This window comes from Loxodonta africana, chromosome 1 (genome assembly GCF_030014295.1).
Source record: "Loxodonta africana isolate mLoxAfr1 chromosome 1, mLoxAfr1.hap2, whole genome shotgun sequence".
Taxonomy (NCBI): Eukaryota; Metazoa; Chordata; class Mammalia; order Proboscidea; family Elephantidae; genus Loxodonta; species Loxodonta africana.
Genome location: NC_087342.1, coordinates 158,112,644 through 158,136,012, shown reverse-complemented (window position 1 = coordinate 158,136,012; position 23,369 = coordinate 158,112,644). Strand labels below are relative to the sequence as shown.

The following is a 23,369-nucleotide window of genomic DNA, read 5'->3' as shown; positions in this document are numbered from 1 at the left end:
ATATAAATTGGGTCCCATGCTATAAAAGCAGCTCACATTTCATACTCTGAAGCTTTGTTTTAAAAGACAAAAGCTAACATTCATAAAATTTAGAGAAATATCATTTTAAAAAATGTCAATATGACAAAAATCATAAAGAGCCTATTTAATATGCAAAACAGTAAACAAACAGCAACCTTTAACTATAACACAAAAGAAACTTACTTGTCTATAATGTATTTGACATTTTCATACATGCTTTGATCATCTCGATTGCTATATGGTTCTATGTGAAATGTGACCTGAAACAAAAACAAAACATAAAATTGCTTAGAGGAAAATTATGTATAATGTAAATTTAAAAACGAAAGTATATCTGATACTTTTTATAAAGTGACTAATTTAATAACCTTAATTTCAAATACATATTGACTAGAGAATTCTAATAGTAATAATATTTATTAAGAATTTCCTCTGCTAAATAGATAACTAAAGATTTTATACTTATTATCTCAGTTAATCTTCACCACAACTCTATAAAGTAGTTACTATTACTATCTCCATTTTCTAAAAGAGGCAATTAAAGCTAAGATAGGTTCAGTGATTTGCCAAGGTCATCCAGCGAGGTGGAGACAATACAAAACAAACAAACAAACCTGCCTTCAAGTTGATTCCAACTCATACATCATAGCAACCATATAGGACAGAGTAGAACTGCCCCATAGTGTTTCCGAGGAGCGCCTGGTGGATTCGAACAGCAGACCCTTTGGTTAGCAGTCATAGCTCTTAACCACTACACCACTAGGTTTTCCTAAGTAATCTGAATTCAGAGCTCAAATACTATACAATACTTCTTCCTATATGCTTATCTTTCGTAAAAAGAAAAAGGCAAAACAAAACATGGTGTAGGAAAATCTGGATTTTTTTTTTTTAGCGCGTTTACATTTAAATGGAGTCACTAACAAATTTCTTTAAATGACAAGTTCTTCTATATCATTAAAATAACAATTTACAAAAAAAAATGTGCATTTGTACTACAGTAAAACCTGTGAAAGCTAGAACCTGTGTAAGGCAGAAACCTGTCAGACAAGGAATATCAAATGTTTTCCACTAATAGAGAGCAATAGAAAAACAGTAAGACTGCACCCTGTCAGAGGCAGAAAACTTGTGAGATCCGGACAAACAAGGCAGTCCCATCGAGTTCCAGCTCCCACAGGTTTCACTGTATAACCAAAAGAGCCTATAACAAATACACAGAAAAAATAATTTCCAATACTATTATAAAGTACAATCATTTTCAAAATGCTTAAGTTACTGATATAATGGTTCTACTATAATAGTAGAAAACAGAATAAAAAATATTTTTAAAAAACTGTGCATAGATTTTTTAACTACAAAAAGTTTAGTTATACATACATCAAGTAAAATTATTTATGGTTACTAAAACTATTTGGTATGACTAATATAGATAGTGCGGACAAAAATTTTCTTAAGTGACAATCTCTTTAATATTTATAAGAATATAAGGATTTTCACTCTTATTCCTACTTTTACTGACTTATCAACAGCAAACAAAAATATTTATGACAATCTAATAAACTTATTAAAACTGTTTCAATTTTAAGTTTCAGGACTCTAGGAAATACTTATGGAACTAGAGAATTTTATGTCATTGCAACATAAAATGATTTTGTTTTCAATTACCCAATTAAGTAAAATGTATTTTACATGAATCAGTTCTACTAGTTTTCAAAGAACGAGCTTTAAAGTCAGGTAGCATTTAGTGAAAATATCATTGTCTACTTTCAATAAAATGAGATTATGGTAATATTACACACAGGAAGTTTTTGTCAGTAAGAAAGTAAGGTCAAATTCATTTCTGCAGTATATTATTAGCATTGTCAGGGTGGTTAAATTTTTCAGTAGCTCTGGTATTTGCTTTTTAACTTCAAATGAAAGAAAGATTGGCAAGGGTATAGCTATTTTCATTCTCTTATATAATGGGAGCTTGGGTTATTCCTTCTGATGCAACACTGTATTTCCTGTTTCCATTTTATATGTAAAGGATACCATATTTAGAAAATATTCTATTTTAAGTGAAATTTGCTTTTAAAGCTCAAAATTATAAATGGCATGCTGCTTTTGTAAAGTGAAGGTCAATACTTTTGCAGTAAATGCAAAAAGCCGTTATTGATAAGTATACAATTTTCCATTTTTCCTCAGATATTTCTAACTTAATTGTACTAAAATTACTTTGAAGATTTAATCAACCTTGTGCTTTTTCTCTTGCTTTTGAAAAATCTATTACATCAATATAAAATAATTTTAAAAATGAGGATAGTATACATAAAATTAAACATTGTATTATTTTTAGATTAGTGAATGAGTTATCAACAGTCTGCCATTTCATGCCTATAGTGCTACCCTTACCAGTCTCTTTTCTACACTGAAGCCAAAGTGAAAGTTTTTGCTTATCATGTGTTTCTCTTTCTCCAACACCCCCACTCCGCACCTTCACCCCTGCATATGTTCCAGCCTGCCACAACAAGAATGAAGTAGGACTTTTTTACCTATGGGGTGCCATAATTCTATGTACTATTCTCTTCGCACGATTACTTTAGTCTCTGACCTCCAGCAGATTACAAGGTCCCTCAAGGGCAGACAATATATAGCACATTTGCAAATTCAACATTTTTGAAGGTGTACAATTTATTGATATTAATTACATCAATCACATTGTGCAACAACTACCCATAATCTTTGCCAACTTTTGTATCACCATAAACACTCACTGCTTCCTAAACAGCTCCCCCATTCCCTCTCCCTCCCAACCCTGGTAGTCACTGATAAACTTTGGTTGCTATATATTTGCTTATTCCTGTTATTTCACATAAGTGAGATCATACAATATTTGTCCCCATTTCAGCAAGCATGAGGTTTTCCAGGTTCATTCACACTGTAGCATGGACTGGAACTTCATTTTTTCTTACAGCTGAATAATACTCCATTGTATGTATATAAGCAGTGCCCAGGTTACGAATGTGCAACTTATGTGCAAATTATGTACAACTTGTAGTTATGAACAAATCCCTGTAAAGCCTATCATATTTAAAATTCGAGGTACACACTTTTTTAGGTACTACTTTGCCAAGTGCATCAAAATATTATTATTATTTTAAAGATGTTTTAGTGTATCTGGAAGTGTGCCTTTATTGTTTTGCATGCAAAGAAAGGTACACTATATGCTATATACTAAGACAAACATTTGACTAACTGATATTAGATATGAACCATACCTAACTGTTCTGACATTCAACTTAAAGACAGGTTTAGGAATGGAACTCCTTCGTAATCTGGGGTTTGCCTGTATACATTTTGCTTATGTGTTCATCTGTTGATGGACACTTGTTTTCACCTTTTCGCTACTCTAAACAGTGCTGCAATGAGCATTGGTGTACATGTGTCTCTTCACATTGCTACTTTCAGATCTTGTGGAGATACCTAGGAGTGGAATTGCAGGGTCATATGGTAGTGCTAGTGAAGCCCTGGTGGCATAGAGGTTAAATGCTCAGCTGCTGATCAAAAGGCTGGCAGTTCAAACCTACCAGCCACTCGACAGGAAAAAGATGTGGCAGTTTGCTTCTGTAAAGACTTACACTCCTGGAAACCCTATGGGGCATTTCTACCCTGTCCTATAGGGTCACTATGAGTTGGAATAGATTCCTCAACAACCAGCTTGAATGGTAGCTCTATGTTTAACTTTTTGAGGAGGAACCACCAAACTGTTTTCCACAGTGGCTGTACCCTGCATTCTCATCAGCAATAGATAAGGGTTCCAATTTCTCCATATTCTCCCCAATATTTTTAATTTTCCTTTTTTTTTTTTTAAATCTCAGCCATCCTAGTGGAAATGAAGTGATATCTCATTGTGGTTTTGATTTGCATCTCTCTAATGGCTAATGGGAGCCCTGGTAGTACAGTGGTTAAGAACTTGGCTGCTAACCAAAAGGTCAGCAGTTCAAATTCACCAGCCCCTCGTTGGAAACTCTAGGTGCAGTTCTACCCTGTCCTATAGGGTCGCTATGAGTAGGAATTGACTAGACGGCAACGGGCTATTGCTAATGATGTTGAGCATTTTTTCATGTGCTTATTGACCATTTAAATACCCTCTTTGGTGAAAGGTCTGTTCAAGTTCTTTGACTGTTTTTTTTTTTTTTTTTTCCTATTGTACCTTATTCTTCTTAAAACTTCCAGCATCTGGAATAGTGCCTGATACACAGCAGACACTGAATGAGTGAATGGATGAATGAATAAATGAAAAAATGAATGATTTCTATGCAAACTTGAGTAACGGTCAAATATAACTTTAGGTCAGCCATTTATACCTCATTTTTGTAAGATTCACCAGGTTTTTACCACAAATTCATACTATTCATTTTGGAGCATGAAGGGGAAAAGGAGAAGTCACAGAAAGTATATGTTTCACATGGAGATGAAAAGTCATTTAAAAAAGAGAACAATGGATATACTACATGCAATAGCTGTACTTGGTCTAAAATCTACTGCAGCCTGAGAAGCAGACATAAAGATGACTCTAGGGCCATAAAAAAAATAGGCCAATTAAATAATGTATGGTAATAAACCACCAGTATGAATTGTGATATGCATAAGGTAGAAATAAAACCTTTGCTACTTTTAAGGAACATACTAAATTTATTGACCTGTAAGAAAACCACCAGTGAATGAATGGGTTCTTTCCCCTACAATCTTGAGCAAAGGCAAAGAATCTTGGATCTGCCTGACTCTTTTACCTAGATGGATGTTTTGATTCAGTTAGGTTTTAATACAATGATGCTGCATAACAAACAATTCCACATCTCAGTTCCTTTAAAGAAAAAACATTAGTTTCTTGCACATAGGTCTGTGGACTGGCTGTGATGACAGGTACGGTCTTATTACGTTATTAAGCAATATTATCGTATTCATATATCAGATAAAAAAACTGAGGCAAAAGAGGGTAAGTCATTTGTCCAAGGTGATACAGCTGGTAAGAGGTAGGGCAGAAATTCCCACAAAGGTATTCTTAGTTCACCATTTGGCTACATTGTCCTTATAAACTATCTTTTAATTCAGCTCAAAGGGCATATGATTGACTTGGTTTAATGAAGTGATCTGAAACAATATGCCAGTAGGAAAAAACTAAAACAAAATGTTATCGATGATAGGCACTTCTCAATACTGAGGAAGAAATAGAGAAAAAAAAGTAGGAAATAAAAGAAGGGCAATTTATGACGGTACATACAATAGTCCAGGAACTACAGGTACATTTTCTTTTTTAACCTTTATAAAAACTTTGTGCTACCAAACTTTATGGATTGATTTGTGTCCCCCAAAAATGCGTGTCAACTTGGCTAGGCCATGATTCCCACTGTTGTGTGACTACCTACCACTTTGTCATCTGATGTGATTTTCCTATGTTTTATAAATCCTACCTCTATGACATTAATGAGGCAGGTTTAGAGGCAATTATGTTAATGAGGCAGGACTCAATCTACAAGACTGAATTGTGTCTTGAGTCACTCTCTTTTGAGATATAAAAGAGAAAAGGGAACAGAAAGGAGAGGGACCTCATGTCACCTAGAATGAAGAACTAGGAGGGGAACGTGTCCTTTGGACCTGGGGTCTATGTCCTGAGAAGCTCCTAGACCAGGGTAAGATTATTGACAAGGACCTTCCCCCAGAGCTGACAGAGAGGGAAAGTTTTTGCCTGGAGCTGGCACCCTTAATTCAGACTTCTAGCTTCCTAGGCTGTGGAGAGAATACAGTTCTCTTTGTTAAAGCCATCTAATTGTAGTACTTCTGTTGGAGCAGTAACAGACAACTAAGACAACACCATCATGATGATGAAAATTTTAGTGACAAGGAAACTAAGGTGAGAGAGGTTAAGAAATTTTCCCACATATCCTATAACTGGATAAGTGTGGAAGTTATGATTCAAACTCAGTTCTGGAGGACTGTAAAGGATTAGAACTGCATATGCGACTGCATTATTTAAAGTCTCTATTTCCTCTTCTACTTCCCTCCACCCCCACTTACACAATAAGCTTTCAAGTTAACATAGGACTTAAATGAATGCAGCAATATCTACTGGATATAGATGAAGAAATTAACAGAAAATACCTTTGGACTAGACATCTAAATATAAATTAGATCCCTACAGAGAATAATACTTTTTTTTCAAATCACCAGGTATCACTTAGAAAATCTGCAATATATTAGGCAACTGAGAAAACTTTAATAACTTCCAAAAAAAAAAAAAAAACTTAGTCCACATTTGCTAACCATAATACAATAAAGGGCAAAATAAGCAATTAAAGTGACAAATTTTTTTGTTATTGCTGTCTATGATTTTAAAAACATTCTCTTAAATGACTCTTGGTTGAAGTTAAGTCAAAATTGTAATTATAAAGTATTTAGTGACTAATACTAGTTAAGACATTATATAACCAAAACTAATGAGCTGTGACCAAAGCTTAACAATGAGACAAATTCACATCACATAAAAACCCTCTATTCCTAAACAACAACAAAAAAAGGAAAACATTTTCAGTTTAAGAAGTGGAAAGTGAAAAGTAAAACAAATCCATGCAAAGAATGAGAAACAAATTAATAATGATTAAAGCAGAATTAATACTTTAGAGCCATTAGATTATTTTAAAACATAAACAAAAAACCAAAACCAAGCCAGTTGCTGTCGAGTCGATTCTGACTCAAAGCAACCCTAAAGGACAGAGTAGAAGTGCCCCTTGGGTTTTCAAGGAGCACCTGGTGGATTTGAACCGCCAGCCTCATGGTTAGCAGCTACAGCTCTTAACCACTGCCACCAGGGTTTCCATTAAAAAAAAAAAAAAACTGATAAATCAAAGGGCTTTTTGGGGGGAGGGGTTAAGCAAGTTAATTATAATCAAATAGGAGAAAAAGGGCAGATAATTTCCTTTGAAGACTGGCAAGCAAAACGAGATGTTATTAATAAACACACTTTACTTTTAGGATTTCAGACATGGTGAGCTAAGCAAGTCCATTATAAAAACCCATTGCCAGGGGAGTTGATTCCAACTCATAGCAGTTCTATAGGACAGAATAGAACTGTCCCATAGGGTTTCCAAGGAATGGCTGGTGGATTCGAACTGCCAACCTTTTGATTAGCAGCCGAGCTCTTAACCACTGCTCCACCAAGGCTCCATGTCCTTTATAAACTAAAAAAAACCAAACCCGTTGCTGTCCAGTCTGTTTCGACTCATAGTGACCCTATAGAACAGAGTAGAACTGCTCCACGGGGCTTCTGAGAAGCTGCTAGTGGATTCCAAGTGCCAACCTTTTGGTTAACAGCCAAGCTCTTAACCACTTCATCAGCAGGGCTCCATGTCCACTACAGGCCCCGGTTTATCAGCACCAAACTCACAATATTTTTATTCATATTTTGTTACTGTATTCCCTTGGAATTTTAAATAGAGCAAGTTATTGCCATCACTTAAACATATTAACTTTTCATTATATTAGCAAGCAAAAGCAAAGTTTTCCATTTCTTATAAAAACAGGATATGCTACATTTTATGAGGAGCACTGGTGGTGTAGTGGTTAAGAGCTATGGCTGCTAACCAAAAAGTCAGCAGTCAGAATCCACAAGCTGCTACCTGGAAACCCAATGCGGCAGTTCTACTCTGTCCTATAGGATCACTTTGAATCGGAATTGACTTAATAGCTATGGGTGTTTATAATGGACATGTTTACTTGACCGTATCTAAAATATTAAATGTAAAATTACATTTTATGTAATTATAAAAAATAACTGCTCAACAATATCAGGAAAAAGAAAATCACAGAAAAAATTCAATAAATAAAACCATCTTATGGTTTCATCCTGTTATTTTTATATTTGAAGGAAAAGCCAATATGATTGACTAATCCAAGATTTCAGAGTTATTCAGCTGAGACAAGAACTCCAGTCTCATGGTTCCCGGTCTATTCTTTGTATTATACAAAGTCCCTACCCTGACATACGGCCAAGAAATTGATCTACAATTTTTGGAAAACATTAGCATACCAGGTTCCAATTCTTTTTCAACACAATATATATAGAACCCGAGACACTGTGAGATCCAGTATGTTGACATTTCCATAGAAAATTAGCAGCTGAGATCTTTGCCATGCAACCACCGCTGCTAGTCCCATGCTCCTTCTATAGAAAAGCTTTGAACAAAGGAAAAATCACCCTAGGCTCATGTTCCAGAACATTTTACCTTTAAAAACCTCCAGAAAGTACTAACATAGTCAATTTTCTTGGCTTGTGAAGGCCTCCTTAAACTCCTACCTCCCAGAATTATATTAGGGCCTAGATAGAAGAGTCACCTTTGGACCTGTTCTGTGGAAGACAAGTCTCATCACTTACCCAGTCTGGCCTGGTGCCAGAACCTGCAGGCCTGCCCTTTTGCAGATTTTAAATGCCAATGACAGTGCACTGAATCTCACTAGGGGACACAGCAGAAGCAGGTCTGAGAGATACTGCGTTAAGGGTTCAGGGTTGTAAAGCAGAAACACAAGAGACTTTACGACAGGAATAAAAAATGCTTGCTGATTTAGCTATTCCTCTCTAAGTTCCATTTCTATTACCTAGGAACTACTGGATCCTTGAGTTGCAAAGGAAAATTAAAAAAAAAACTAGTTTTTCATATTTTTATTTGGACCTGAAACATTTCAATAGTGATCTACATTATCTCTTACAGAGTTCACTTACCAGTACTGGACAAACCAGACTGTCATCCATGAGGATGCATACATAAAACAGCAAGAAGCTGCTGAGCAAATAAAAGGCTAAGTGATTTTTAAAATAGCGGCAGCAATCTGAGAACTTAGGGTAAATGGTCCCTACTTAAAAAACACTCTAATTCAGATTTCCATTAAGATTTGCAAACACATTGCCTCGAAAAACAAGAATAAACTCGAAGAAAAATGAACACTCGGAGAATAAATAAGAGGTATTAGACATGAAACTATATTTGCTCAAAGACATGGAACAGCAGAGAGGATAATTAAAAAAAAAGAATCTTGTATCATGAAGACAAGCTCTCAAATATTTTCTTAATGCCTGATCCCAAATGATTCTTGATTTATATACTAGATTCCCATACACGGTGGCTTTTTTCTGGACTCTGTTTCAGTGATCTCATTCTCTATACTAGTGCTAATACCACATTCTTAATTTCTGTCATTTTGTAGTAGATTTTGGTATCTAGGAAGACAAGTTTCTCCTGCATTAATAAACATAGTAAAGAAATCCTTACTGTAAACATATTTATAAGCTTTGGAATTACTGTAAACATATTTATAAGCTTTGGAATTAGCCTGTTGAATTCTATATTAAAATTCTCACTGGGAATTTAAACTGGGATAACATTGAATTTACAAATATATTAAATAAAATAAATACATACAATTGAGAGAATGGCCATTTTTGCAATATTAAATCTTCCCAACAAATTCATGTTTCCCATCAAATTCATGTTTCATATCCTAGAGATTTCTTCATATGTCTATTGCCATTTTTTCATTATTTTTTATGATATTTTATGATAAGATATATGAATTCTATTACTTTGCATAGGAATTTTTTTGGTCTCAGCTACCTTACTGAACTAAAATTCTTCTGATAGTTTCAAACAATTTTTATGGGTTTTCTAGATAGCTACCCGTCTTAGTTATTTAGTACTGCTATAACAGAAATAGCACAAGTGAGTGGCTTTAGCAAAGGGAAATTTATTCTCTCATAATTTTTTAGTTTTTTTTATAGTTTAGGAGATTAGAAGTCCAAATTTAGGATGCCAGCTCTGGGGGAAGGCTTTCTCTCTCTATCGGCTCTGTGGGAGGTTCTCGTCATCAATCGTCCCCTGGTCTAGGAGCTTCTCAGTGCAGGGACCCCGGATCCAAAGGATGCACTCTGCTCCTGGTACTTCTTTCTTGGTGATATGCGGTCCCTATCCTCTCTGCTTGCTTCTCTTCTTTGTATCTCAAAAGACATTGACTCAAAATACAACCTACTCCTGTAAATTACAACCCGCCTCATTAACATAACTGCCTCTAATCCTGCCTCATTAACATCACAGAGATTAGGATTTAGAACACACAGGATAAAAAAAAAAGATCACAAAATGGAGGACAACCACACAATTCTAGGAATCGGCCTATCCAAGCTGACAGACATTTTTGGGGAACACAATTCAATCTATAACATTACCATTTACAAAGAATCATAATTTTATTAGAACTTTTTCTTTTTGTCTCTTTCAGTCAAACTGCTTTGCTTAGAATCTCCATATCGTTACTAAGTAATACTGACAACAGATGACATTCTTGTTTTGTTCTTGATTTAATGGGCATGATAATACTGTTTCTCCATTAAGTATGATAATTAATATAGGTTTCTAAACCACATCTTTAAGGTCTGAAATTAAAGAACTATCCTATTCTTCAGTTATTAAGAGTTTTATTGTAATGGTTTTTTGTTTCTCAAATTTTCAGTATCCAATAAGGTAATCATCGTTAAATAATCAATTAAGTTTTATTTACTATACATTTAGACAGTGCTTACTATTTCCATTTTGAAGATGAGGAAACTGAGGTGCAGAGTTACTTACACAGCTGGTAAGTGTTTGTGCCAGAATTTGAATACAGGAAATTTGGGATCAGATTTCATATTCTTGGAACCATTCTTAGAGCCCTGCTAATAAACACTTCTTATTGAAGTTTCTTTACATATTTTCTATGTTTTCATTAGTGATATCTGTCTTTAAGTTTCATTATTGCGCTCTCCTTGTTTAGCTTTACAGTCAGGATTGTGCTATCATTATGGAATAAATTCAAAAGTTTTCTGTGGTAGCTGGTTTCCGAGATGACTCAGATTATCCCTACCTATTGGCATTTGCACCCCTGGCAATTCCTTCTTGTACTATAACTTCCTAAAACAGCTGGCTTATTAGAACTGGGTAGAAGTGATAGTATGTCATTTTAAAGACGGGTCAAAAAAAGACTGCAGCTTCTATGTGGGATTTTTCTTTTGGATCATTCACTCTGGCAAACCTATATGGCTTATGCTGAGGAGACTCAGGCATCCCTGTAGAGATGCCCACGTGGTGAAGAACTGAAACCTCGAGATACCCACGTGGTGAAGAACTGAAACCCCGAGTCCAACAGCTGCAAGAAGCTGAGAGGCCTGTCAACAGCCACATGAGAGAGCTTGGAAGTGGATCATGCACCTTCTGATGACTGTGCCACCAACTGACAGCTCCAGAGCAACATGATGAGAGACGCTGAAACTGACCCACCCAACTAAGCCTCTCCTAAACTCCTAACCCTTAGAATCTGTGTGAGATAATAAACACTGGCTGTTTTAAGCTGCCAAGTTTGGGGGTAATTTGTCATGTAGCAACAGATAACAAGTGCCCTTTGCACTATATATCAATAGCACAAGAATCAACTGTTCATGGAAGGTTGAAGCGAGCTGACAGGTAAAACCTGGCACTTCAGGAAGATAAATATTTAACTACTTTTTTTTTTTCTTCTAAGATAGACAATTCAGATTTTTTAACCTCTTCTTGTATAAAAAATTTCCAAGTTTTTCATGTATTCTCCCCCCCACCAAAATTGCCCATTTCTTATGTTTTCAATGGTTAATATAAAGTCTTAAATTGTCTTCTGTCCCTACAGGTAGATTCCCTTTTCATTTTTGCTATTTTATATATATACATATATATATTTGTCTTGTCAGTGATTTGTGTATTTTGTTCTTCTTACAAAAGGGGGTAAATTCATGATTAATTTATCCAGGCTACTGATTTGTAGTCTATTTAATTAACTATAAAAACTTAAAGTCAGATGGTTAACACTTATCTTAGTATCTCTTTGATGTTTTTAGTAGATCTTTGATATCTACCTCATTTAGACATAAAAATATTCACGAGTTTCTGTTTTATCTTCAAAAAACAACATTCAATCCTCCTTCTTTACTGAAGTAAATAATAAATAGATTAATGTAAAATATGATTAGAAAAAGAGTAATCTAGACAAGGTTTGGAGCTCATATTAAATTCTAGAAATTTCCTTTATGAAATATAGTATCATTAAAAAAATTCCAAGTAATTATTTTCATAGCCAAGTCATTGTTTTTACATCAAGCTTTTAATTAAATTGAGTACTTCAAAATTTTTCATTAGTATTTTCTTGTATGAAAGAATTAACTTACATATAACATGAAAATAAAATAAAATACCTTCAGGTTATATTTATGAGCTTTATCCAAAATAGTCGGTACCAAATCATCAGTAGGTTCTCCATTCTCATCCTTTGAATCAGGTGGGTACCAAGACAGGGCAAGCACACCTAATAGAAAAGATCATTTAAAAAAAAAAAAAAAAGAAGATAGGAATAGGCATTACTGTGGATATTCTAGAAAAGGTATAATAAGTACCAAATAGTTAACAATAAAAAAGATAAAAAGAGGTTGTTTTCTTACCTTATTCACAGACTACCTACAGGGATTTCATTACTTCGTACAGTCAATATTTATGAACTCTTTATTAGGCATCAGTATCTTTTAATAAAAAAATTCAAAATAAGTAAAGAACTACAGTTCCTCCGTGCAGTATGTACTTACAGTTTTTCACTGAATAAATTAAAAAATAAGTGTCAGAAATATAAGCCTCCATGAAAATTACTATCTAGAGAGGGAATATTTGAGGACAACTAATTCATAGTCCTATATGTATTAATGAAATTACATTTATAGATGAAACAACAATGAAAACACCAGGCACAGATGGTTTCACTGGAGACTTACATCAAACATGTAAGAAGGAAATAATAACAACACAATCTCTTACAGGAAGTAAAAGAGAGAATATGTCTCAATTTTATGTAATCATAATACTCTAAAAACTAACCAAAGCTATTCCAAGAAAATAAAACTACAGATCAGTACCCCTCATGAACAAGGTCAAAGAAATTGTTTTAAAATACTGGCAAATAGAACTGAGTAATGCATAAAGAGGAAAATAAATCATGATCAGGTGGGGCTTATTCAACATTTGAAAAATCAGCGAGTTACCGTAACAGCAGCTGAAAAAGCAGGAAAAAACAACACACTGCCTGGAGACAAAGCAATCAATAGAACTAAATTCAGGCATCTGTAGCAATATTACAGCTGTATGGAACTACCACCAATCAACAATTATGGAAATAAATGTAATAGAAATCCTGTTATTCTAAAAAGAAAAAAAAAAAAAGTAAAGACATGTCAGCGGTTAATAAGTATATTTAAACTTCAAAACTCTGATCCATCATATTGTAACTTCTACTACTTCTGCTACTATTATGTACAAATTTTAAAAGACACTGAGAAACAAAAATTGTGACCTTAGGGACACAGAAATTTTCTAATTTCAAAAAACATTCTAATGTTGATATCCATCCAGAGCTTCTGAAATACCAATGTCAAAAACAAGGAAAAGACTACAGAATGTAACATACTCATTTTAATGTACCCAGAATCTAGCATAATTTTGGGACATGGTAGAAACTCAATACTCAGTGTTAAAATGAAGGAAGAGAAGATAATACTTTGCTATGTATTTGCAATGAAGAAGTTGTTGGTCTTGCAAAATTCTATCATTCGATCTCTGGCATTGTTTCTATCACCAAGGTCATATTTTCCAACTACTGATCCTCCTTCTTCTTTCCAACTTTCACATTCCAATCACCAGTAATTATCAATACATCTTGACTGCATGTTTGATCCATGTCAGACTGCAGAAGACGATAAAAATCTATTTCTTCAACTTTGGCCCTAGTGGTTGGTGCGTAAATTTGAATAATAGTTCTATTAACTGGTCTTCCTTGTAGGCGTAGGCATACCATCCATCACTGACCTCCTTTCACCAACATAAACAGCCACAATACAGATGGACCTCACCAGATGGAACACAGAAATCAAATTGACTACATCTGTGGGAAGATACGAAGATTGGAAAAGCTCAATATCATCAGTCAGAACAAGGCCAGGGCCGACTGTGGAACAAACCATCAATTGCTCATACGCAAGTTCAAGCTGAAAGTGAAGAAAATTTGAACAAGTCCACGAGAGCCAAAATATGATCTTGAGTATATCCCACCTGAATTTAGAGACCAGCTGAAGAATATGTTTAATGCATTGAACACTAGTGACCGAAGACCAGATGAGTTGTGGAATGACATCATGGATATCATCCATGAAGAAAGCAAGAGGTCGTTGAAAAGGCAGGAAAGAAAGAAAAGACCAAGATGGATGTCAGAGGAGACTTTGAAACTTGCTCGCGAACATCGAGCAGCAAAAGCAAAAGGAAGAATTGATGAAGTAGAAGACCTGAACAGAAGATTTCAAAGGGTGTCTCGAGAAGACAAAGTATTATAATGACACGTGCAAAGAGCTGGAGATGGAAAACCAAAAGGGAAGAACATGCTTGGCATTTCTCAAGCTGAAAGAACTGAAGAAAAAATTCAAGCCTCGAGGTGTAATAGTGAAGGATTCTATGGGGAAAATATTAAACGACCCAGGAAGTATCAAAAGAAGATGGAAGGAATACACAGAGTCATTATACCAAAAAGAATTTGTCTATATTCAACCATTTCAAGAGGTGACATATGATCAGGAACCGATGGTACTGAAGGAAGAAGTCCAAGTTGCTCTGAAGGCATTGGCGAAAAACAAGGCTCCAGGAACTGATGGAATATCAATTAAGATGTTTCAACAAACAGATGCAACGCTGGAGGTGCTCACCCATTTACGCCAAGAAATATGGAGGACAGCTTCCTGGCCAACTGACTGGAAGAGATCCATATTTATGCCTATTCCCAAGAAAGGTGATCCAACCGAATGTGGAAATTATAGAACAATATCATTAATATCACATGCAAGCAAAATTTTGCTGAAGATCATTCAAAATCGGCTGCAGCAGTATATCCGCAGGGAACTGCCAGAAATTCAGGCCGGTTTCAGAAGAGGACATGGAACCAGGGATACTATTGTTGATGTCAGATGGATCCTGGCTGAAAGCAGAGAATACCAAAAGGATGTTTACCTGTGTTTTATTGACTATGCAAAGGCATTCGACTGTGTGGATTATAACAAATTACAGATAACATTGCAAAGAATGGGAATTCCTGAACACTTAATTGTGCTCATGAGGAACCTTTACATAGATCAAGAGGCAGCTGTTTGGACAGAACAAGGGGGTACTGATTGGTTTAAAGTCAGGAAAGGTGTGCGTCAGGGTTGTATTCTTTCACCATACCTATTCAATCTGTATGCTGAGCAAATAATCCAAGAAGCTGGATCATATGAAAAAGAATGGGGCATCAGGATTGGTTTGCAGATGACATAACCTTGTTTGCTGAAAGTGAAGAGGACTTGAAGCACTTACTAATGAAGAGCAAAGGCCACAGCCTTCAGTATAGATTGCACCTCAACATAAAGAAAACAAAAATCCTCGGAACAGGAGCAAGGAGCAACATCATGATAAACGGAGACAAGATTGAAGTTGCCAAGGATTTCATTTTAGTTGGACCCACAATCAATAGCCATGGAAGAAGCAGTCAAGAAATCAAAAGATGCATTGCATTGGGTAAATCTGCTGCAAAGGACCTCTTTAAAGTGTTGAGCAAAGATGTCACCTTGAAGACTAAGGTGTGCCTGACCCAAGCCATGGTATTTTCAATTGCATTACATGCATGTGAGAGCTGGACAATGAATAAGGAAGACGGAACAAGAATTGACACCTTTGAATTGTCGTGTTGGGGAAGAATATTGGATATACCATGGACTGTCAAAAGAACGAACAAGTCTGTCTTAGAAGTACAACCAGAATGCTCCTTAGAAGCAAGGATGGCGAGACTGCATCTTACATACTTTGGACATGCTGTCAGGAGGGATCAGTTCCTGGAGAAGGACATCATGCTTGGCAGAGTACAGGGTCAGCGGAAAAGAGGAAGGCCCTCAACAAGGTGGATTGACACAGTGGCTGCAACAATGAGCTCAAGCATAACGATTGTGAGGATGGCTCAGGACCGGGAAATGTTTTGTTCTGTTGTGCATAGGGTTGCTATGAGTCGGAACTGATTCGATGGCACCTAACAACAACAACAACATACTTTGCTAAGTGTATGATTTTTCCATTGCTGCCATAACAAGTTAGCAGGTAGTAGCTTAAAGCAATATATAGTTATTATATTACAGTTCTGTAGGTCAGAAGTATGACATGAGACTCACCAAGCAAAGATCAAGCTTTCAAACTGGAGTATATTCCTTTCTGAAGGCTCTAGGGGAGTATTTGTTTCCTTGCTATTCCCAAATTGTGGAGAACACCACATTCTTTGGCTTGTGGTCCCCTTCTTCGATTTTTAAAATCAGCACCGGCAAGTCGAGTCACTTTCCCATTGCATCTCTCTGACCTTCTCCTTTCCCTAATCTTCCACTTTTAAGGACTCATGCGATTAGACTCGGCCCACCTGGATAATCCAGAATAACAAGCCCCCACTATTGCAAGGTCAGCTGATAGGACAGTGTAGAACTGCCCCACAGAGTTTCCAAAGAGCGCCTGGCATATTTGAACTGCTGACCCTTTGATTAGCAGCCGTAGCACTTAACCACTAAGCCACCAGGGTTTCCAGTCAGCTGATTAGCAACCTTAATTGCTTCTTGAAGCTTTAATTCCTTTTTTGCCATGTATGGAAACATATTCACAGATTCTAAGGACTAGGATGTGAACATCTTGGAGGCCATTATGCTGACTATGCCACTAATTTTTTTTCTAAGGCTGAATAAAATAAATAAAAAAGTATACCCCTGGTATCTTTAGAATGATAAAATACAAATTCCAGGACAGACTATATGGTATACGATCCTTTACTTAATAGACATGAAAACCATGCAAATTATATAAAAGGATTTAATTTGTTCCCTGATAAGCAGTGGGTTTATACTTTAATGGTATAATGATTGGAGTTTAAATATAACATTAATACTTCATTTTAATTTCACATTTTTAGGGAAAAAAAGAAAAGTTGGACCATTAGGATTTACACTAAAAAAAAAAAACACACACAGTACTAATTTTAAAAGCATAAAATCAACTGACTTTGCAGTGTACTAATATAAATACTGTATATACCAATTTAAGAATAAAAAGGATGTTTATATCAGAGAAAAATATGAAAATATGAGTGTTAAAGATAAGTCAAAACATATTCAATCATACAGCAATTTCATTAGCTTCTGTTTGCTATCTTCTTCAATTTGAGAAAGGCTAGTCAGCATGCAACTCCATTGATTAAAATGATGTTTTATGTTCAGAATTTTTAGAGTCAATTTATTCTCTAAGAATAATGAACATAATCCAATACTTAACTGGTTATGAAATAATTTATTTAAAAATAAATTATAATGTCACTTTTATTGAGTGGTTGTTTATTTTTCCCAGAAGAAAATCCACCAAAAAAGTAAAACATGTGCATCAAAAGTGAAATTGTCAACATATAAGATAAAAATAACCGTATTACTAATGTTAGAAATAATTTATGTTCCTAAGAACACTATGTAGTAGTGAAAGGGTAAGTGGACATTAGACAGGCACAAAACTAAATGTAAACTGAAGCTTTTCTTCCTAATCGCAATAAAATTACAAAACACAAAATATTTCTAGCTATGAAAAAATGCCTGTATACAGTTCATTTGCACAAAGAAAACTAAAAGCTTTTAAGAATAACCATTTCCTCTGTCATCCAAGCAGTTTTTTTAGCCACAAAGACCAAGTCAGTATTGAAATAACAATACTTGAGTGTGAAATAAATATGAATAGGAAATAAATATAAAATTGAAAAAAAAGTTTTTAAAAGGCTCTCCTCTCAAAAGTCAGTTAGTAAAGATAGGCACATACATACACACAGGCAATGCTGTCTAAATTTACCAAGCCTATTTCATGTCATAATACAGACAGAACATAGAAACTAACACTATCAACACACTAGAAAGTTGGATTTTTTCAATAATTTACAAAACTGTTACTCCATAGAAGAAGTCATCTTGCACATATTTGATGCAGATTCAGAGAACTCTACAATGTTCTGTTTATGAAAGAGCCCTGTACTTCTCTATACATATATAAACTCCAAAGTAACTCTGCACCTTTACAAAGAACTAGAAAAATACAAGAACGCTCAACTTCTTCTTGTGGTCCTACTGCCAGGGATACTAACAAGACAGAGGAAACTTAAACAGGTAAGTTTTACAAAGGGTATATTGACAAATTAAAGATTTGCAGGCCCCCAGTTTTATTTTTTCATTTTGTTCACCTGCAGACTGTATGAATTTATCTGAATATGTGTAACTGAAGTGTCAGAGGAGAGAAAAGAGAAAGAAAAATAGTGTGGGGGGGGGCAGGAAACAATGAGGATAACTGCTGACTTCTCATCAGAAGCAACAAAAGGCGAAAGTTAATTTCAGCACGTTGACCATGCTGAAATTAAAAAGAAACAAAAAGCTTTCAATCTATTATTCTATATCCAGTAAAAATTCTTCAAAAAATGAAAGTGAAGTAAAGATATTTATAAACAAAAACAGAAAGAATGTGTTGCTATCAGACATGTACTAAAATGTTAAATGAAGTTGTCTGAGTTGAAGAAAAACTTGTATCTACATATAACAATGAAGAGTGATGGAAATGGTAAACATATGGATAAATATAAAAGATTTTTCTTATTTTTAATTTTTTCAAAAGAGTTCATTGATTAAATAATAACAGTACATTGTGAGATTTATAACATATGTACTGGTAAAATGGATTATAACAATAGTACAAAGGGTGGAAAGGCAGAAAAATGAAATATATTGTTGCACGTTCTTTACATAATTATACACAAGATATTATACTATTACTTAAAGGTAGATTATGATGAGTTAAAGGTGCATATTGTAAGCTCTAGAGCATCACCAAATAAATAAAATGAAGAAATATATCTAATCAGCCAGAAGAAAATAAAAAAGGAAATACTAAACATATTCAATGAAAGAGAAGACAGGAAAAGGGAAAAAAGAACAAAGAACAGATGGGACAAAGAGAAAACAAATAGCAAAATGAAATATTTAAAATGACCATATCATTATTACATTAAATATAAATAGAGAAATTAAAAAAGAAGTTGTCAAACCAGTTAAAAAAAAAAACAGCAAGACCAAATTGTATATTATATGCCTAAAATGTGACTGCCCAATGTCCACCAGCAGGTGAATATAGAAACAAATTTGCTATAATTATACAATGGAATATTATGTGCCCACAAAAAATGACTAAACTGATATAACGTAGTTAAGTCTCAAAATATTACGCAGAACAAAAGAATCCACACACACATACGCGCGCGCGCGCACACACACACACACGCACACGATTACATAATGTAGATATTTAAAACTAATCTCCATGACGTTTGAGAAACATCATGTAGCTGTATATTTAAAATGGGAAAAATCACTGTAGTTTATGTAAATTATAACAATAAAATTCGGAATGAGAATAAATTATAAATCAATAGATATAAAATATTCAGAAGAAATTTGAGAATTAAACAACCATACCTAAAAACAGGGTTAAAAGGTGCTTGTCTGCTACCTATGAGCAGCTGATATTTGACAAAGGCCCAAAGTCCACTAAATAGGGAAATGATGGTCTCTTTAACAAATGGTGCTGGCATAACTGTATATCCACCTGCAAAAAATGAAACAAGACCCATACCTCACACCATGCACAAAAACTAACTCAAAATGGATCAAAGACCTAAATATAAAATCTAAAATGATAAACACCATGGAAAAAAAATAGGGACAACACTGGGAGCCCTAATACGTGGAATAAACAGTATATAAAACATTACTAACAATGCACAAACACCAAAAGAGAAACTAGATAACTGGGAGCTCCTAAAAATCAAACACTTATGCTCATCCAAAGACTTCACCAAAAGAGTAAAAAGACAACCTACAGACTGGGAAAAAATTTTTGGCTACAAAAAATCTGATCAGTGTCTAATCTCTAAAATCTACAAGATACTGTAAAACCGCAACAACATAAAGACAAATAACCCAGTTAAAAAATGGGCAAAAGATATGAACAGACACTTCACAAAAGAAGACATTCAGGCAGCTAACAGATACATGAGGGAATGCTCAGGATCATTAGCCATTAGAGAAATGTAAGTGAAAACTACAATGAGATACCATCTCACCACAACAAGGCTGGCATTAATCCAAAAACCACAAAATAATAAATGCAGGAGAGGTTGTGGAGAGACTGGAACACTTATACACTGCTGGTAGGAATATAAAATGGTACAACCACTTTGGAAATTGATTCAGTGCTTCCTTAAGAAGCTAGAAATAAAACTACCATACAACCCAGCAATCCCACGCCTTGGAAGATACCCTAGAGAAAAAAGAGCCCTCTCTTGAATAGATATATGCACACCCACATTCACTGCAGTACTGATTACAACAGCAAAAAGAAGGAAACAACCAAGATGCCCATCAATGGATAAATGGATAAACAAATTATGGTATATTCACACAATGGAATACTATGCATCGATAAAGAACAACGCATCTGTGAAACACCTCATAACATGGATGAATCTGGAAGGTATTATGCTGAGTGAAATTAGTCAGTTGCAAAAGGACAAATATATGATACCACTATTATAAGAACTCAAGAAAAGGTTTAAACACAGAAGAAAACATCCTTTGATGGTTATAAGGGTGAGGGGGGAGGGAGGGGGTATTCACTAATTAGATAGACAAGAATTATTTTAGGTGACAAGAAGGACAACACACTATACAGGGGAAGTCAGCACAAGTGGACTAAACCAAGAGCTAAGAAGTTTCCTGAATACAACCAAACACTTTTGAGGGACAGATTAGCAGGGGCAGGGGTCTGGGGATCATGGTTTCAGGGGACATCCAGGTCAACTGGCATAACAAAGTGCATTAAGAAAACATTCTGCACCCCACTTTGGTGAGTGGCATCTGAGTAGCAAGTGGCATCTAAGATACATCAATTGGTGTCAATCAACCTGGAGCAAGGGAGAATGAAGAACACCAAAGACACAAGGAAAATACGAGCCCAAGAGACAGAAAGGGCCACATAAGCCAGGAACTCCATCAGCCTGAGCCTGGAAGAACTACATGGTACCCAGCTACCACCAATGACTGCCCTGAGAGGGAACACAACAGAGAATTCCTGATGGAGCAGGAGAAAAGTTGGATGCAGAACTCAAGTTCTAGTAAAAAAGACCAGACTTAATGGTCTGACTGAGACTAGAGGGACCCCAGAGGTCCTGGTCCCCAGACTCTCTGTTAGCCCAAAACTAAAACCATTCCCAAAGCCAACTCCTCAGACAAAGATTATAAAATGATACTGCTGAGGAGTGTGCTTCTCAGCTCAAGTAGACATATGAGACTATGCATGCAGCTCCTGTCTGGAGGTGAGATGAGAAGGCAGAGAGGGACAGGAGCTGGTTGAATGGACACGGGAAATATAGGGTGGAGAGGAGCGTGCTGTCACATTGTAGGGAGAGCAACTAGGGTCACATAACAACGTGTGTATAAGATTTTGTACGAAACTGACTTGAATTGTATACTTTCGCTTAAAGCACAATTAAAAAAACACCCAAACCTGTTGCCGTTGAGTCAATTTCGACTCAGAGTGACGCTATATGGTTATGTACCTCCATAAAATAAAAAAGAATGAACTGCAGAAAAAAAAAAAATGGGGGGGCTTGCTTGGATTTTTAAGTTTATTTGGATGTTATGAGTTTAAAAATATGATTAGTAACAATGTGAAGACAGATTAGCAATTTAATGCTCCACAAAAAATCATATATACACATATATCCATAAATACATAACACAGACACACACACACAATAATTACCAATTGAAGCTGAGCACATTTGTCTCATGTGGGTTTCTATGACAGAAGGATCCCGAGAGCTGTAACTTCCCAACTCAGGGTAAAAGCTAGAGCCAATATCCTCTGGGGGACTATGTCTCCCTTGTGGATAATTCTTGGCTATTCGAGGGTCCCAGTGCTCCAGGACTGGATGGTCCCAATGTATGTATTTACCATCAAATTGTGGATTTCCATACCAACTGTAATAAAATACATGCAAATAATAATTCAGAGGTGGCAGTTCTTCCAGGCTAAGTTCAGACGGTTTGGAAGGTTTCATGGTGATTTCTACACTTTTTAAATTCTTGGTATTTGTTTCACTGTTGATTTTGTCACTCTTTTTGGAATCATTTTTTTTCTCCAAGTGAATAACTTGTTGTCGAAATTCTGGCAGAAGGTCAAGTCCAAAAGGATCTCCAAAAGTAGCTGTATTTGGTCTTAGAGTTTTTAAAGCCATCATCAGTGAGAAAATAAGTAGAATGAAAAGTGACAAAATGATGCAAGTCCTTCTCCGAAACTTTGCCATGATGACATACTTTAAACTCCAAAATAGATATTTTGCTGTAATTTATTGGGAAAAAAGATAATTAGTAAGTGGTATTAGCACTGGGTGGGTATTAACAATATTTCTCATATACTCAAAATGAAAACTAAAATGCATAAAGTACATTGAAAATTTAAGAAGGGAATTATGATTTTTACTAAATCATCAAATATTGATGTCTACAAAAGGATCTATATCTGGCTAGACTACACAGCAATACCATTTTAGGAATATCACCTTTATTTGCATGACAATTTAGTTAGAAACATTTCAGGAGTTTTGCTTAAGAAAGCTAAACATAGTTAACTTTCATTATATGATCAGATTTTTTGCATATTCAATATAGAAAGGGAATACTCTTTTATATCTATGGACTAAAATTTTCTAAATACAGTGTAAAATTAAAAGACCATAGTAAATAAAAGGAAACACTTGTGAGTATATTAAAAGTCTAGCCATAAAATGAATTTTCAACTTTTTTTTTTAACTAAACCACCAATTTGACAAGGGAGTACTCAAACATTTAAAATAACATTTTGAAATAGAAAAGAATCAGACAAAATAAAAAAGAAATGAAAGCAGAGGAAAAAAATATTATAAATTTGACAGTCCCAATTTTTTTTTTTAATTTTATTATTTTACAACTTTGAGAAGTCTTACTGAGCAGAGGTCATAAACACTAACTTATACCTTCTAAGATGGTATTATTGTATGTGTGTTTTATGCTTGTTTAAGTGTGCGCACATACATGTATGTATAAAACCAAA

General features: G+C 35.1%; 1 protein-coding gene across 2 annotated transcripts in view; it reads right to left on the bottom strand.

The window, feature by feature from the left end:
• The window catches only part of MANEA (mannosidase endo-alpha), a 39,659-nt gene that overhangs the window by 3,960 nt on the left and 12,330 nt on the right, over positions 1 to 23,369 (bottom strand). For both annotated transcript variants that reach the window (XM_003404337.4, XM_023543738.2), the window contains exons 2-4: positions 22,041 to 22,619; positions 12,302 to 12,411; positions 205 to 281 (exon numbers count right to left, since the gene is read on the bottom strand). In XM_003404337.4, the coding sequence (XP_003404385.1) occupies positions 205 to 281; positions 12,302 to 12,411; positions 22,041 to 22,584 (731 nt within the window). In that variant the 5' untranslated portion in view covers positions 22,585 to 22,619. The remainder of the gene's footprint in view (positions 1 to 204; positions 282 to 12,301; positions 12,412 to 22,040; positions 22,620 to 23,369) is intronic.